Source organism: Monopterus albus, unplaced genomic scaffold (assembly GCF_001952655.1).
Source record: "Monopterus albus unplaced genomic scaffold, M_albus_1.0 scaffold106.1, whole genome shotgun sequence".
Taxonomy (NCBI): domain Eukaryota; kingdom Metazoa; phylum Chordata; class Actinopteri; order Synbranchiformes; family Synbranchidae; genus Monopterus; species Monopterus albus.
Window position 1 is genome coordinate 878,818 of NW_018127986.1, and position 17,588 is coordinate 896,405.

A 17,588-nucleotide genomic window follows, 5' to 3' on the forward strand; every position below is an offset into this window, starting at 1 on the left:
TTGACAGTCCATATAACTGCTTAATTTGTCATTTGACTTATGTTGGATATTAACTTACAGTTGTGGTAACCGGACAGTGTGTTATTGTTGATATTTTGTTCTGATATACATTTATTTTGATAACATAAGAGGTTTCCACGTATATATGTACCCCTGTAGCGTGAAAAAGCCTGAGCATGTTGCACAACCACGTATAAACTGTCAACTGTTAACCTGTGCTCTTTAGAGTTTGACATCCAGATAACCAAACATCATTGATGTCTCTCTAAGAGCGCTCAGGCAGCTGCTGTGGGTCCCGTGGTGAAATAGCAACAACGCAGCCATTTTGATTCGTCTACCGTAAACTCGAATGGGTACAAAATGCTTCGATATTGTTGATAAATCTTCAAAGACACAAACTGAAACTCTCCATGAGAGTTCCCCCAATGTGATAAAGTCCCAGCATGGGGAGCGCGCTCGGTGGTATTACTGTTCTGCTCCGTAGGTGTACTACGGATTTAGCACTAAACTGAAGCTCGCAACCATTTGTTCCAACCTTTATTTTCTACAAGGAACCAATCACAGAACCTGATGAAGCCACGTCACAGTTGGTACATCCAATCGGCGCATGCGTTCCACGATCGAGCGTAGCTAGACAAAGATGGCGGCGGGCTCCGATTTGTTGGATGATGTTTTCTTCAGCACAGAGGTAGACGAAAAAGTAGTTAGTGATCTAGTCGGATCTCTGGAGTCTGAGCTAACAGCAGCAGGTCACGTAAACACAACAATCGGGATCCAGTCTGCAGCAAATCACGTCGGCAACTTAGCAGCACGTAGTAATTCCAATGTTCAGAGTAGAAAAATGGGACTTTCACAACAAGATCTTGCTAAAGCAGGTAAGATAGCTGCCCACTCCGGTTAGCTAACATTAGCCAATTTTTGTCACGTTGTTCAACTCAGTGTAGCTAAGTTGACGTGACTTTTATATGTCCCGAAACTAATACGAATCGGAGTTGCTCGACACCCCCTTGTTTTTCATGTGTTTCCGGTGCTGTAGGAACGGGAGTTCAAGGAGGTGTCATTAACAGTACGGGGTTCCACAATTCAAGTATGGATGAAGCAGCCGGGACCCCATCGACGGCGGGACCGAGCATGACAGTCGCTCAGAGCCAGTCCACACCGGGGGACGTAGATGCAACTTCTGGTGTTGGGACGCCTGGAACGACTGGTGTTCAAACTTTGAATGGAAGCGCCGTGGTGATGAACTGTCACATCCCCGGAGTCGCGTCTGTTGACAGCAGCGGCAACAACTCACAATCCGCTGTCACACTTATCAACAACGGACCTGTTTCTGTGAGTAAAGGCAGTGCAGCGGTTCTGTCTACAACATCCAGTACTATCATCCGAACTTCTGCGACGAATGCGCAAAATACTGTGACTTCTACTGTGATTTCCTGCCAGCCCTCGGTGAAAAGTGTACCCACAGTCACACTTGTGAGGCCACCTATGCAAACTCCCGTTAGCACCTCGCAAAGCGGAGGCATCCCGACCACAGTCTTAACATCACCAGCCGTCAATGTTATCTGCACGACTGGCTCACTTATCAACAAACTCGACTCCACAAAAACTACAGTGCAGTCCGGTGCACAAGTCGTGGCTTCCACCGCTTCGACAGGGACAACAGCGACGATAAGGAGCCCGACTGTTTTGCAGAACTCGAGGACTTCAGTACCAGCACTGGCTGCCACTCCTCCTGGTGGAATACGACCTATTGCTCAACAGGTGTTGGCCCCTCGACCTACTCAGTCCCAGCCAAACGCCCCAAATATCCAAAACATTCAGCTCCCTGCAGGTAACTTATAGAGTTTACAGTTCAATAGCACCTGGACATTTTCTTTAACAAGTTAGTTGTGAAACAGTGTTGCCTCTTGCAATCACTTTGTCAGAAACGGGCTGCTATCAAATACAAATGCACCTTTGTTTAATTTGTACACGTCTTAGCTTTTCTTGTGGGAACAGCTAGGATACAGCACTGATTGTCTTTTGGGCCCCAAGCCACGGATCAGGTTACTGAAAGCCTAAAGGGCAGCCAACTAACACACAGTGTATTCCTCGTGTAGTGTATCAAACTAACATTTTGTTGCGATTATTACTTTGTCTTGTCACAGACAGCAGACAACTGTTTTCATACCCACAACTGTTTACTGTGCATCCCTAAGTAGCTATCCTGTGCATGTGTGTTTCACACAGTCTGTAAAGGCAGATGATTACACTGTTTGCCTCTGACTATGTCTACTATGACTACTTCAGTGTTTTCACTGACATATTTAGACTTTACCCCCAGTTTACTAAAGAGCTCATTCAGACGTTCTCTGCCAGAAGACAGTATGAACTGCTCAAGTGCAGAAGCAACATTACATGTACAGTAAATTAGCTCCGGTTGGGAGGCCAGTGTTTAGAGCTACATCAGCCAGAGAGCGACTTGTCAGAGCATAATAAGTTACAACAAAATGAGGATTTAACAACAACATCCATCTACAACTGAGCACACCAAATTTTAGATTTGCTACTTAATTCTTCTGTCTAGTCTCTGTAAATTGGTACTACCTTTTGGATGGGGAGTATATAACACCAGGCTCCAGTGCACAGCAATGCACTGGCCTATGTTAATAATAAGAACCATATACAGTATATATAAAGGAAGAACATAAGAATACTGGGTTGTAATCAGTGATTTACAAGGACAGAATGAACCTAATGAAAACAAAAAAGCCACAGCATTCAATAAAGTATTGGTGGAAAGAGGGGAAAAAGCTTTACCAAGATGAGAATGCTTGGCTTTAAAAAAATTTGCATTATATATCCATCCATGCTTGTTGCTCATTTTGTTCTGACCAGTTGCTGGCCAACTGATAATTTCCATACATAGACTGAAATAACAGCCATTGTTACCTACAGATAAGTAGCGCACACAACTCCATGCACAGTATATTGGTGAAACCAACCAGGAGAGAAAAGCCATGACCTTAGACGTATTAATCCCCTGACGTTTGCCTCTTGCAGGCATGGTCTTGGTTCGAAGTGAGACTGGGCAACTGTTGATGATTCACCAGCAGACCTTAGCTCAGATACAGGCTCAGTCACAGTCCCAGAGCGCCATGACACCACGACCTGCAGCCCCCACCAGCACTCCACCCGTCCAGATTACTTCTCTACAGGTACCAGGACTGCTAGACACACAGGCACAGATCGGATATACTGACTCACTATTTACATGACTTTATTTACCAGATCGGGTATTGACCAGATGAACTGATGCACTTGAAATACGTTTTCTTTGTCACTGTTGGATGATCCCTATCAGTTCCACGATGTGAAGTATGCAGTAATCATATGAGCTGAAACCCTGAGTTTAGGTATCAGCAGAGAAGTGGGATGGGTGCATCCATAATACTGGGACAGTACTGATATGGAGCAATACATTGTTTAGGCATCCCAATACAATGACAGTGTACACCTGTAAACACAAATACCTACTTTAATTACATGTGACTTAGAGGTTTCACTTGCATGGTAAATGACCAACAAACCCATTCTCAGAGTTGACTTTGTGAGTTTTGCATCAAACTTTAAAATGAGTGAAGAAAACAAAAGAAATCCCCAGAATGGAGAAGTTAGTGGGGATAAAAGGAGAACTGCCTTTTTCCTTCATTGTTTGGGCATTAAAGGCACCATGCAGTGGCTTCATGAAGAATTCAGTACTCTGACTGCTTTACTGTGTTGTCAAAAACTGAAATCTCTTATCCACCTAAATATACAACAAAGTGTGCAAATTTTGTTTTTTCATGTCCTCTGCTGTTCCCAAAGTGTGCAAATTTTGTTTGTTTTTTCATGTCCTCTGCTGTTCCTCAGACTCCAGGCGCATCGCTGCTGGCTCGTCCGGTTACCCCCACCACCATTATCAAACAGGGCTCTACAGTCCAAAGTACTGTGACGGCCACCACTGTGCTGCAGAGGCCTCCTGTACTGCAGGTAACTCCTCCACACATCCCCTTTGGGTACATCATTCTCTGTGCAGTGTATAAAGTTATCAAGCACCAGATGCCAACTGAGTGTGTGTCATTCACCACAAAGAATGGCAACTGATTTTGAGTGAATTACATAGTTCCATTACATCACAAAGGGTCTGCCAGTGCTGAACACGTATGAGCAGAGGTCACGCTAGACTTTCTCATTGTCATAATTTAATATTACCTGTCAGTTTAATTTGAACTTTTTATAAGACATATTTAATGGGATTTGATTTTCATTTCATTTTTAATAATTAATATACAGAACAAGTTAATGTGCAGCTATGTTCCAGATCAATACCACCAGTGACAACAGAAGCCACTAAAAACACTGTGGCCATTGTGTGTTAACAAGCAAATATGAAAACTGATTTTACAAAATTAGACAGATGCCATTAAAATATAGATCAACCCATTTACAAGACGTTCAGCTAACTGAACTGGACTCAGCTGGCCTGCTGTAGAGGTGATTGTCACTAGGTTTTATCACAGCACTTATAATTTTGATCCGAAAGCCGAACCTGCACTCTGCTGCCGCACCGGACTTGCCAGCTCTACTTTAGCCAAAGGTTTGAAGTCGGGGAACATTTTTCTTGGGAAGTGATTAGAAGTTGCTCTGAACGTGGGATTTTCCCCACCACGAGGAATCTGCTGCATGTGGTGGCACAGCTGCACTCCTCTGCCACCTGTAGTGGTCACAGATACGCTCTGTGGTCTCCAGTCTATGGCTCTTCAGCATGCTGTCAGCGCCCAGATAGCAAGGTGCTCTCAGTTGTGCTTCATCCACTGTATCAGTTCCTCTTTTTTCACCTTGTTTATCGATGCCACAGGAATAATTATGCTCTTTAATAGCCTAACTTTCAGTTAGTTTAGATCACCCTCCGTCTTCTCATCTGTCAAAATAACAAACGGCCTTTCAGATTTTTCCATTATTATTAAAACAATTTCTGCCAGTGACTGAAAATATGCGGTTAATGTAACCTCTGCTTATGAGGTGATAAAGTTAATGCAAACATCTTGCTTTGTATGGTCCATATATTCAACTAGCTGCATATTACATTTTATACTTGGCCTCAAATATAAAAATTGTTTCACATGTCTGAAAAGAGTTTTTTTGTGGTTGCAGATAGATGAGATTTCTGCTTGTCATTCAGAATTTATACGTGCCACTTCTGAAACCAGCTAGTTCTGCACTTCCTATGACTCAGAGAGACAGATGACGTTAGTGGTGTCATCATCGTAATTGTCACCCAGAGCACTCTAGACAAAGTGCAGTCTCCTTGGCTGTGGGGAAAAAAAACCCAGTCGTGCTGTTTCCCATTTTCCTTAATGTTTCATTAAAATACCTTTTTGTTTTTTAATGTTCACACAGTTAGCCCAGAAACACTGCTTTACTCACTGTGGTCTGGCATTGCTCAGAAGCCATTTGCTTCGGTTAAGGTTGCCAACAGTATGCACCGAAAAAAATGTGATAATCCAGGACACCAATAAAACCAGTCAGAAGAACAAATTGTTCTTTATATTTCCAATCCCTGAGGAATGTGCACATGTTGGTCCTATCACTGTCCACTTTCTGGGAACAGCTTCGCAGCTCTCCTACATCCTGGATAAATAACCTCCTAGAATGAGAAAGCTAACATGAGACTTTGACTCCTATGCCTAAAGTAGGGCTAAATGCATCTCTCCCGGACCAGCCAGGACTAATTACTCTGATTAAAACAGGCACAGAACCCGTTTCATATATTGTATGATCAACTTGTTTTGCCAGATAGCTGCAATGAAAGGTTGGGTTTTTGCATCAAGGCCAGCATGGTTCATTTCCTCATCTTTTCTGGCTGGCTTTTTTGCTACCTCACTTTGAGTACCCTGCTGGTTCTGTTGATCAGTCTTACCATGCATGTCCCCTTAAAGGCTAATATTACTTTACTAAACCTAATTAGTTTTCATCATATGTGTTGTACATAATATTTTAAAAGAAAGGTCTGTTGTAATTTAGGACTGGAAACTGAGAACTGTGAGGCACCCGAGTGTGTGTGTGTGTTGTATAGGTAGTGTTCAGATCCCTGTTACAGCAAACACTGTATGTAGTAGCTCTTTCTTGGAGAAATAAAATCTGGAAAACAAAATAGTATTATGTCCTAAGCTCCTGGAAAACTGTGACATGTCAAAGCTGTTACTGTGATCTTGTCATTTTCCTGCATCTCATCTCATGACTGCACATTATTCACTGACTCCAACAGAACACAATCATGCTGGGAGGAACTGCCACCACCCCGGGACAACCGCTGGGAACACCCACCACAGTGCAGCCTGGATCTGCAGCCACAGCAGTAACACAGAGGGCAGGGCCCCTTGGGGCCACTACGACGACCCCTGTCACTCCAACACCCGTCTCAGCTGTAAGAGAAGTACTAACATTGAATGCTTTTGTCTGGCTAATCGGTCAAAATCAAAGTAACAGACTAATAGAGATACTTAGTTTCAGGTTATTTTTGTGTTCTGCTTCACATGTCTATAGCAGGTATGATGTATGTATTTAACAAAGAAAGCCATTTCTGTGTATGTGCTTGCAGGAGACACTGGAGAATGTGAAAAAATGTAGAAACTTTTTGTCCACGCTGATCAAGCTGGCATCCAGTGGGAAGCAGTCATCTGAGACGACGGCCAGGGTCAAAGAGCTGGTCAAGAGCCTGCTGGTACATTGCTCTCCTCTTCTGTCTTTTTCCATCATGTCCTCCCTCATCTCTGTTCTTGTCATTATCTATACTGCTTATCCTGAATGGGGCCGCAGCCAATCCCAGCTGACATTGGGTGGGAGGCAGGGTCCACCCTGCCAGTCTATAACAGGGCTGACATGTGGACAACCAACTACACTCACTCCTATGGACAATTTAGAGTCAACCTAAACTGCGTCTTTGGACTGTCGGAGTAATCTTGTCATTCAATCTGTTTTCATAATGAATATTTTTTTTGTGTTCTGATCCTTTGTGTTTATTGTACAACAGGAAGCAAAGATAGAGCCTGAAGATTTCACCAGTAGGTTATACCAAGAGCTCAACTCCTCACCGCAGCCGTGCCTTGTGCCTTTCCTGAAGGTGAGATCAGTGACTCACTGGCAGATAAGCAGATGTAATGGTCGACACTATGTGTTTGTTGAAACCCTGACACTGGTTAAAATGTACCCACCGTGTGCATGACGGTGATTGTTGAGCGTTTGCCACATAGAAATAGTTTGTTATTGTCATGGCTGTCGGTTCATGCAGATGTCACTTAATTGCTAAATCATGAATTTGGACTGAGTCATCACTGTAAATCAGATGAAGACTGCTGTAAATGAATGGAAATGGTGCCATTTGCATGCACAGTGTGGAAGTACATGCATTATCTGACTCAACAAGAACTAATCTAGTTTTTGATTATTAAATCAAGAAATCAGTTTAACCATAATCTAAACAAATAAAAAATGTATTTATGTGCACTCTATTTCGTGATTTAACACTGGGAAATACTAAGTAGTCATTACAAATAGCTCCTGGACCATTTTTCCAGTGGGATGTCCAATAGTTTTTATTTAAAAAGGTAGAAACAAATTTTAAGTGACTTCATCAAACTAAGTATGCAGTCTGTCCTTTGCATGCAGAGAAGTCTCCCAGTGCTGCGTGAGATGACCCCAGACTCAGAGGCCTTCATCCAGCAGAGCACCCCGCCTGCTGCTGCACCCTCCAAGGCCCTCACCGCTGTGGTGCTGCGACCTCCTCTCCCCACCACTGCCACTTCTGCCACCAGCACTGCAGTGACCAAAACCACAGTTATCAACCTCACTCAGACACCTCACAGCAAACCTGGACTGGTAATTTTGCTGCTACTGGGAATTTTTAGCCGTTTCTGAATTGAAATGTACACATAAGTGGACACTGTAAAAGTTTATACTTCAGGTTTTACGTCTTATACTTTGGACTATTTTTGTCTGTGCTTTTATTCTGTGTTTCACATTCTATTTTTCTGAATGTGCGCAGATTGTGCCACAGCAGCAAGGAGTGATGGTGAGGCCGCAGGTGACCCTAGCTCAGACTCCCACAGTAACACTCAGAGGACAACCTCACAACCGCATCATTGTGAGCCAGCCACAGCTGGTCAAACAACTGCAGACAGGTGTGTGTCCAAAAGTCACTTAAACTTTGATTTCTTCAGCGAGCAAACTATGGAGTTAACCATTTGTCTGTGCTCATGTAAAATCAGTACTAATGCTCTGAATGTTGTATTTCATTATTTTCTTTACTTGGTACGCCAGAGCGGCCCTGGGAAGTTGTGGGTTGCTAAACAAATGCACCAAAGAAAGTCACAGAAAACACAAAAACATGAGTGTTTATGCGGTGTTTAACCCATTTACTATGTACAATATGGAAGCGCTGCCACCTTGTGGATACTGTCTGTAATTGCATGATACTCAGCTTATACAAAGATGCCAAATATGATTCTTAAAAAAAATCATATCATAGTGCATGTTTTAAACTACATACTGACAATTTTAAGTGCAACTACATTTCATTCTTCTCAGTTAGCAGCAAAACTCTGAACTTGAGTTTGTCCCCATTTGTCTATCAGTTCCTGCAGTGAAGCAGATGTTGATTCCTGGGGCCAAAGGAATACAAATAATCAGTCAGGCCCCTCTCATTGCTGCTCAGAAGAACAAGCTGAAAGAAACAGGAGGGGGAACCTTCAGGTCTGTGACACATTCATACACTAAACCAGCAGTGCATACTATAGTAGAAAACTACATACTGTACCATATAAACCATTTAACAGGCAGTAGAAAGGTGACTACAGTGATATTTCATAGTACTTGTCATTATGTAATATTTGGAAAATATGCACAAATTTCATAGAAATGGGTCACTGGATAGTATTTAAAGTGAAAATGCATATTATTTATTTCATTATGTTGCAACTAACCATAAAATTTACACAATAGTAAGTAAAAGATAACCAATGAAATTTGTAGTGTTCATTTCTACGAAACAACCAGTACCGCCAGTGGCCACATGCCTATTATTACAACAGAATTACTGGCCAAACTACTTTAAAGTTTATGCAGTATTTCCCAGTCATTTCTGGTCATTCATAAACTAATTTTGCCTGTTTTCCCTGGCTAATGTATATACTAGCAATTTCTTCATATTACTACATAGTTAATGGCCTCTAAATAAAGGGTTACTGGTAGCTCCTATATGATCAATGATTAAAATACTGCTTAACTGCTATCTTACAAAATAAACAAAAAGTGTATTTTCCATACTACCACTAACTGGGCCCAAAGTTTTCAAATCCTAATTACAGTATAATAATTTTAGGGATAGTTTGCAGTTGTGTGGTTTGCGTTAATATATGAACTCTGCTGAGGGTTACTATTGAGAGTACATGGAATTACTGTGTTTGTGTTTCTCTCAACACTTATTTCCCCCAGGGATGATGATGATATCAACGATGTGGCCTCCATGGCGGGAGTCAACTTGTCGGAGGAGAGCGCCCGTATAATGGCAACCAACTCGGAGATTGTTGGCATGGTGACTCATTCCTGTAAAGATGAGACCTTCCTTTCCACCACTTCACTCACTCAACGAGTGCTGGAGATCGGTGAGATACATAAACTTGAGAAAAAATGTAGAGCATGTTCTTGCATTCGGTGGCTGGCACCTTCTCACTCCCTTGACATCTTCATCCACACTCCTCCTGTTGTGACAGGTAAGAAGTTTGGTGTCAGCGAGTTGGGAACAGAGGTGATCAGCTACATTTCCCATGCTGCACAGCAGCGACTACAAAACCTGCTGGAAAAAATGTCTCACGTGGCACAGCAGAAGAACCTAACCTTCAAGGTGATAATTCATTACAGTAATTTCAGAGTTGGCAAGACACACTGCTATTTAACACAGTTTAAATTTACCTTTATATATCTTTTCGTCCTTGCTTGCGACATCTTCCTTCATTCAACCTTCAGGAGGACGAGTTGTATGAACAGGCCAGCGATGTGAGAACCCAGTTGAAATTCTTCGAGCAGCTGGATCAGATGGAGAAGCAAAGGAAGGAAGAGCAGGAAAGAGAAATTCTCTTGAAGGCTGCCAAGGTAACGAGATAACAAGGACTTGCAGGATCAGTGACAGTGCGTAGGATTCTTCCTGTCGTAACTGCATAAAGAAGTCGAGCGAGGTCTCGGGTCAGCATCATTAGTGTACATTTTCTCTGGTGTCAGAGAGCAAATATGCTAACTAGGGCAGAGCAAATGAATAAAACAATTCATTGAATAATTTGAACATATCCATCCTGAAATATTAAAATGTCCTCTCGTTACCGCAGTCTCGGTCACGGCAAGAGGACCCTGAGCAGCTCCGACTGAAACAGAAGGCCAAAGAGGTAAGAATCTGTTACGATAAGTGATTATATGGATGCTTTCTCTGTGAAGCATTATGATGAGTTTGTCTGCGAGACTAATATGCGTATTACTGATTGCATTCCAGATGCAGCAGCAGGAGCTGGCTCAGATCAGGCAGAGAGAAGCCAACCTAACTGCTCTGGCAGCAATTGGCCCGAGGAAGAAACGGAAAATGGATTCTCCTGTTAGAGGTGCCAATGCAGAGGTGAGGAATATGGAACCATTTGCTACAGATGAATTGTGCTTATGTTGAATTTTTTCATATTCACAAGAGGTCAATAAAAACCTAAATATCTCTCGTGTTTGCTCTATTGCATTCTCAAGGGCTCAGCGTCAGGCCCCTCCCAGGCCGGGGGCTCCAGCGGCTCCAGACCGTTTATGCGACAGCGCATCACCAGAGTCAACCTCAGGGACCTGTTGTTCTGCCTGGAGAATGAAAGAGGGACCAGTCACTCACACCTGCTCTATAAAGGCTTCCTCAAATAGCACTTGCATTTAAAATGACTAGTCTCGCTCAGTGGCATTAAGGAAACAGAGCTGACGTCAGCTCAGACCCTTTCTGCTGGTACTTTCTTTGATCACCCACTGCTGAAAGATGAGGCATCTGTCTGTGGGAAGAAGATTATCAGAAGAGACGTCAACTTTTAAAAGCTTTTTCAAGCACAGGCCTTTTGTATTTTCACTGCAGAGATAGAGCAAATATTGGAACTTGGCCCTGATTTCAATCCACCTCTGCTCGGTTTGCTCTTCAGAGACCAGTTGCACTCAACCAACCTTCACTCATGCTACACACATGAAAAATGTCTTTAAAGTGAACAGAGCACTTCAGAGGTGAAAACCTTGTCAGTGTCACTTCCCTGACATTGGAGTTGTAGCAGTAATTCTCTGTGAAGTGGTCCCAAGATTGAGGTACAACAACCAGATTTTGCTACAGTAAGGTAATTACTGTTTGACCATGTTAATGTAAACACTCTGTTTATTTAAAGCTGCATTAACTAACTTCTCCCTCTAACTTTTGACTGTTAAGGGTGAAGTGAGACTCAAAACAAACTCAAGCAGTAACCCCTCTCTGCCACTCCTGCCCCGTCTCTGAAATGAAAAGTCCGATGTGGTCACAACAGCTGGAGACAGTTGCGGCAGTCATGTATCGCAGCCATAATAACGGCTTCAAAACCAATTTGTATGGAATATAGAGCCCATAGACTTTGGTCCTTTGAATGCTTTTAATATTAAAGTGCCCATGGCATGCTCATTTTGCTCATTTCCAGCCATTCAGTGTTTACTCTAGATTAGCTTGGCACTCCTCATCACTCCAAATAGTCTGTAATTTTTTCAGAATGATAAAACCAGAGAGCCTCTTCATAAAAACGAGAGGATAGTTCATGAACGTGCACAATTTCTGTTGCCGGTGTTGTCGAAAGTGGACAGCACCACAAACTGCGACGGCATTAATTTATTTGAGTTTCTCCTCCATAGATGGGTAAACAGCGGTATATGTACCAATGAAAAGAGAGGTGTAACGCTCTAAACAAAGCAGGTAATTGAGAAACTCCATATTTTAACTGGCATAATGCAGACACAGTAACTTCTCGAGCCTTACAATTCTTTATAACCTTACAGAAACATTAGTCCCACCGAGTATTGGAAACATCACATATATCCACAAAACAACGCGCAGTCAAAAAAATTCCACTTTTGCAATGGCACCAGTGGATGTCAGGCAACCTCACGCGCACGTGCAACTGCCTGGAGATTATGACCATTCAAAATATCACGTAATACTTAATTTTGTTAGAAAAAAGTCTCACGTCCAAGAGTTTGTGAGACATGTATAAACCAAGTAGCTTCTGCATAGAAATACTAGAACATATGTACACCTCATTTTTTGAGCTTTAGATCATGTCTAAGATGATAATTCACCGCTGTAACATTGTCGATAAGTCAAAGAACAAGGAAAAGCATGCCATGGATAGGTACAACATCCAGGGTTGTACCTGCAAAGGGAGCCTACATACAGTACTTCATGTTTGAAATGAGCCATACCGGTCTGACAACGCATCTTATAACCTCGGATCAGCGGGGGCGTTGAAGAGGCGAGGTGCAGATTTTAACAACACCGGCCACAGAAGGAAGGAAATAAACACAAGGCCTGATGATAGCAGCGTGGGGTGGGGAGGTGAGGGGGTGTTGACACAGCAGGGAGAAAAACACTTCTGGACACTTTTCTTTTTACTTGATTTATCTGAATTTGTGCCAAATTTTAATTAATGCAGCTTTAAGTTCTTGACAGAGCTTTTAATTTATTGCACATTTATACTATATTTTAGTATATTTTGAGTTTTAATGCCTGTGGGATTTTTAGTGAATAACCTTGACAAGTCTTGTCATCTGCTGAGTTGCCTTCTTACCAGATTAAGCCATATGGATCTGAATGTGTTGTTCATCTTAACTTCATCTATCCAACATTTGTCCAGAGTTGTATGATGTGCATTTTATTGTTTTGTTAGCTGTCTTTGTTTATCTTTGCCTGATTGGAAATGATTATTTGTGTCATGCGCTGTGCATGATGTAATCACTGGTGTTGATAATTCAGCTCTTCCTGACATATTGGTTGAAAGAGAAATTTCACTTCTTATTCAGATTCCAATACATTTACTATGCAGATGTTAGGCACTTTACGTTCCTATTTATCATTTAGGGAAGGTTTCTAAAACTAGATAAGATCCACTTTATAACTTTTATTTTAGTGCACATACAAATTTAGCTCTTTATACCTTTTGTTATTTTATGAAAGTGCTGATGGGCTAATTTTATTACTGTATATACTTAGGTTTAATATTTGGTATAAATGAATAATATGCTTTCTTGCTAATATCTTGTAAATTTTGCACAGCTACTTGTTTATATGTAAATATCTGAATTTAAGAAAAAGGTTTCTAATTGCTATTTTATAAATGAATTGAGAGAGAACATCTCTATTAAATCAAAAACACATCTCATCTCTATCTTGATTGTCTTAATTACTTTGGCTACTTGGCTACTCTGGTCTTTACGGGCCACAGTGGAGCCTACAATCCTTAGGCAACAGTCTCTGCACACATTGTTCTGGTTCATCAGCAGCTTTTCTGAACACAGGTGACTGTCCAAGAAGCAGCAAGTACTTAACACTGAAGTTAGAAAGTGGACCTAAAGAGAGATGGAACATGTTAATGATATGCAAAACTGAGGGGAGAAACAAGCAGCATTAAGACGCTAAAGACGAAGTTATCTAGTGTGGATGGTTAACCCTTTTTCAAGTGTTTTAATTCAAAAGATTATTACTGTTCCTATCCACCGCTTTTTGATTACCTCACAAGCTGTTGGCTCCATATTCATCCACAAGATCTGTAAACTGAGCTGAAGTCTATGCGCTAGTTTCACTCTCAGCATATATATCATGATACGTGTGTCAACAAGTCTATATTTTATAATGTCCCTATTTCGGTTAGCTAGTTTGCATCTTATAATTCTTTTTCAAGCTATTGATTCTGACAGGATACATGAGCCCTTCCTTACCAAAACACAGACATTTTTAACTACAGGCAGAAAACTAATGTGTATTTTTACATTTTGGTGACTTTTCTATTTCACCCCAAACTACTGCATCAGAAGCAGAAGAATTCAAGAACAGACTTCACAAACCGTTAAAACTACAAACAATGGATTCAATGAAATTTGGATTTTAAAAAGAACCTCACGTTAAAGTTTGTCATGTCAACATTCTTTGTTGTGATTAAAATGATATTTTCTAAAACAATCACCTCATTACCATGATAGCTATTAGCTACAAACCAAAATGTTTCCAAAAGGGGGGGGGCCTATCGGGCCTTTAGTGGCTATACAGGTTGCAAAATGCAAGGCTTCACTTGTTGCTCTAAAAATATCATTTTTAATATTCTGTCCTTGAAACTTATTCAACATCACTTTGGAGGGAGAATGATGAGGTTGAGTCCTTAAAATCAAATAATTAGGAGCCCGTCACTTCTGGAAAACATGGCACATTAAGAATTAATTTCCTTCTCACCTTGAGACATCATCAAAGGATGTTTTCTCCATAATAAATATGTTTTTAATAACTGCTCAATTTGCCTACTGTCACCTTCAAGACCAGTAGTAGCAGGGTGGTAATGGTAATCTGCATGTGTAGGTTCAATGTTGTAACATTACCAGAGCAAAGTAAACAGATCTATCAAATTCAGCTGAGGTTCAGTGGTTTTTCAGACATCACTATTGTCTACCAGGCTCTTAAATCCCTGACTAAAAAATGTCATCTTATTTTCTCATTTAAGTTTAGTCAAACATTCCCAAAGTATAGCTAAACTCAGAAAAGTAAAGGTAAAAGTGATGTTATGTCATGCAAACTCAGAGTTTTAAATGCAACTACAGCATTTATAGCTACAGTACATCATTAAATTTAATGTACAAAACAATGCTTTTTTTTTTTTTTTTAGGTACAATGCTAATGTTGCTAGCAGTAGATCACTACATTTTAGAGGTGCAAACTGTTTCTTTTAAACAATCTTGGTAGTCTCTCGCTGCATTCACAACTTGTCTGTCTTTATTTGATCTCATATTATTGTACAGAAGCACAAGTAGGCTAACTAGTTTCACATTAGCTCATTCAGTGACTGGGCAAGCAAACAAAGGTCAGCAAAACTGGGGTCAAAGTTCAAAATATTTCAACATTTAACACACCTCCACACTCAACCACTCCGCCTGCACACACAACACCGGCGCCTGCATAGCGCACCACATACACAATGATGGCCATTTTTCACAAAAGCCATTTTTCTGCAGTAATGTAAACTATTGATGTGCAGATCGATCCTGAAATAAATACTTCTTATCCCAAAGTTTCCTGTTCTAGGAGTGATTCCCATGTTAAATGATCTATATCTAAAATAAGTAAGCTAATTTGGGGTAAATGTATATTTCATCTTTAACAGGGGACACAGAAATAAATACGCTGTCATCAGGACAGTCTAAATAACACACAGTCAGTAGGAACTACTTCTCCTTCTGCCTATCATAGTCGTATGGAATATGGCTTTGTAAATGCATGAGCCACTGCGAATCAGAATAAAAAAAACCTATAGTCTGGCAGTAACAGATCTGGGTTCTTTGTCTTAGCATGTTCACAAAAATGGCTCAGCCTAGCTCAGGCACTTAAAGTAATATTTATGAGTCCTGGGAGTGAGTGGATGAAGCTGTTCATGGTACAATAGTTTCAAAATTCCTCTGTCATCATTCACTTACTGGTGTGACATTTTATGGCTATGGATATTTTAAAATGATCTACTGCACAGTATGAAGACCTTGGCAAGTGTTACATTGATGCAGAGATACATTATAGCATTCATTGGCTCAAAATCAAGTTCTTTATGAAACACTGTCAATACTCTTTTTCCTCTATAGCTTAGTTTTCCATATTGCTATTGATAGTGGCCTTTGAAGAAGATGTTAAATTCTCACCGTTTTGGGACAGTTCATAGTCTAAAAGAATTGGCTGTGATTCATCCTTACACCAGGCTGGTATCTGGACAGTAGAGAAAGCAGATCAAGTGTGTTGTACCTGAAGTAGCAGAGCAGACTGGCTCCATGGGAGGGCACTGTCTCACCACATTCATGTCTGACAACAGCAGAGCCTTAGAATACAGTACGAGTCATCTGTCACTGTAGCTTGAATGATCTAGGTCCATATATTGCATAGCCTTATGTCAGAACTTGAAAAATAACTGTCCAGCTGATTAAAACAGTCATTTCCTTTGAAGTGTCTTTTGTTTCTAAGCAGAACAGATGCTACATTTTTCAAGAACTGACTTCCTGACTTCTGCTGCAGGAGGATCTGAGAATCTTTACACACAAAACAATCTTGCTCTCTCTCTCTCACACACACACACCCATACACACAGATGGACATCTCCGTTAAGGATCACACCAAATCACTTTCTCATATTCCTTCAGATCTGGTGGATTTAAGACTTAGAAAGTTGTTTGTTCTGTACCCTCTGCAGACAACATAACTCATGCCTGTAGTTGCCCAAACCATTGTCTTTGTTGTCTTGATATCCAGGCATAGGCAGACTCCTAAGTCTCTTCCAATATGAGTTGTCAGGCTATATTTGCTTATGTTACTCTGGGACACCAAACTCAATTCCACTGTCTTGTTTGATTTTGCATAATGAGAGGCTGCTGGCTGCTCACAGGATAATGTCTTTGAGTGACAGCTATAAAAGTGAATGAATAAATTTCACGTTTTGATATAGTCTATAGGCTTTTAAAAATGTGGTTATCCAGAGTCCACTGAACCCTGATAACACTTGCATAAGCCCCTTTCCCACTGCCCAAAAAGCCCACGTAAACTCACCACACCTCAGCTTTCGATGGCAGTGGGAATACAACTACTGGGACAAATGACTGCAATCGACATGGGACGTTGTCTGTTTTGTCTCGGCTTGGAAACAATGGGAAAGCAAAACTCGGCTAAACCTGCGAATGTACACAATGACATGCGCATTGTCATCAGCTTGATCATCCATAAATTCCATCCGTCTTCACTGAATGAAAGAAATATATATATATATACATATATATATGAGACGAGGAAAAAAGAGAATATCTGAAATTGAATTTGGACTTTGAAGCATTAAAAATGTACAGAGAGACAGTAAGATTATATAATATCTCTCTGAATCAGAAAAGCTAGTTTGATATCCAGACTAGAAAAATCTCCAATCTGTCTTCACATTCCACAGCTGTCAGATCTAAAAGGTTTGGTTTAGGATTAAAACAGGAAACATTCAACCTTTTAAATACTTGTACTCTTTGCTACTTTTCACCCAGCAATGTGTGTGTGTGTGTGTGTGTGTGTGTGTGTGTGTGTGTGTGTGTGTGCGCGCGTGCTCGTTACTGTGGGGACTTGGCCTTCCTTGTGAATTTAAGATTAGTTTAAAGGTAGGGTTAGGCAAGTAATTGTAGTTAAGGTTAGCATAAATCTCTGGGAAATTAATATACAGGTAAGTCGATGTAAAGTCACAACAAGGAACAAAAATAATGATGTATTTGTGTAAAAA

At 41.0% G+C, this 17,588-nt stretch overlaps 1 protein-coding gene and 1 long non-coding RNA gene across 4 annotated transcripts in view; one reads left to right on the plus strand and one right to left on the minus strand.

Moving 5' to 3' along the window:
- On the plus strand, positions 1-11,781 carry LOC109966093 (transcription initiation factor TFIID subunit 4). Of its 2 annotated transcripts, XR_002275722.1 has the most exons (17): positions 1-875; positions 1,037-1,831; positions 3,043-3,197; positions 3,892-4,011; positions 6,290-6,448; positions 6,623-6,745; positions 7,055-7,144; positions 7,690-7,899; positions 8,066-8,201; positions 8,655-8,772; positions 9,514-9,683; positions 9,792-9,922; positions 10,045-10,170; positions 10,401-10,457; positions 10,562-10,681; positions 10,801-11,414; positions 11,504-11,781. XR_002275722.1 is itself a non-coding variant. In XM_020610701.1 (16 exons), the coding sequence occupies exons 1-16, from the start codon at positions 641-643 to the stop codon at positions 10,960-10,962; spliced, it is 2,907 nt and encodes a 968-aa protein (XP_020466357.1). In that variant the 5' UTR covers positions 1-640; the 3' UTR covers positions 10,963-11,781. The 2 variants fall into 2 exon arrangements, 1 of the variants encoding a protein (XP_020466357.1); XM_020610701.1 differs by having other exon boundaries at positions 10,801-11,781.
- Positions 9,696-17,588, minus strand: part of LOC109966107 (uncharacterized) — a 24,243-nt gene continuing 16,350 nt past the window's right edge. Inside the window, exons 2-3 of one of the 2 annotated variants that reach the window (XR_002275724.1) lie at positions 9,991-10,104; positions 9,696-9,779 (exon numbers count right to left, since the gene is read on the minus strand). This is a non-coding gene — a long non-coding RNA (uncharacterized LOC109966107). Of the gene's footprint in view, positions 9,780-9,990; positions 10,105-10,154; positions 10,232-16,887; positions 17,005-17,588 lie in introns of those variants that run through there. The other variant, XR_002275725.1, reaches the window with a different exon arrangement.

Bases quoted from the DNA above. Each gene is read 5' to 3' on its own strand.
- LOC109966093 (XM_020610701.1), top strand. From the start codon at position 641: ATGGCGGCGGGCTCCGATTTGTTGGATGATGTTTTCTTCAGCACAGAG. The intron at 6,449-6,622 runs GTAAGAGAAGTA...ATGTGCTTGCAG, and splicing joins CTCCAACACCCGTCTCAGCT to GAGACACTGGAGAATGTGAA. The intron at 8,202-8,654 runs GTGTGTGTCCAA...TTTGTCTATCAG, and splicing joins GGTCAAACAACTGCAGACAG to TTCCTGCAGTGAAGCAGATG.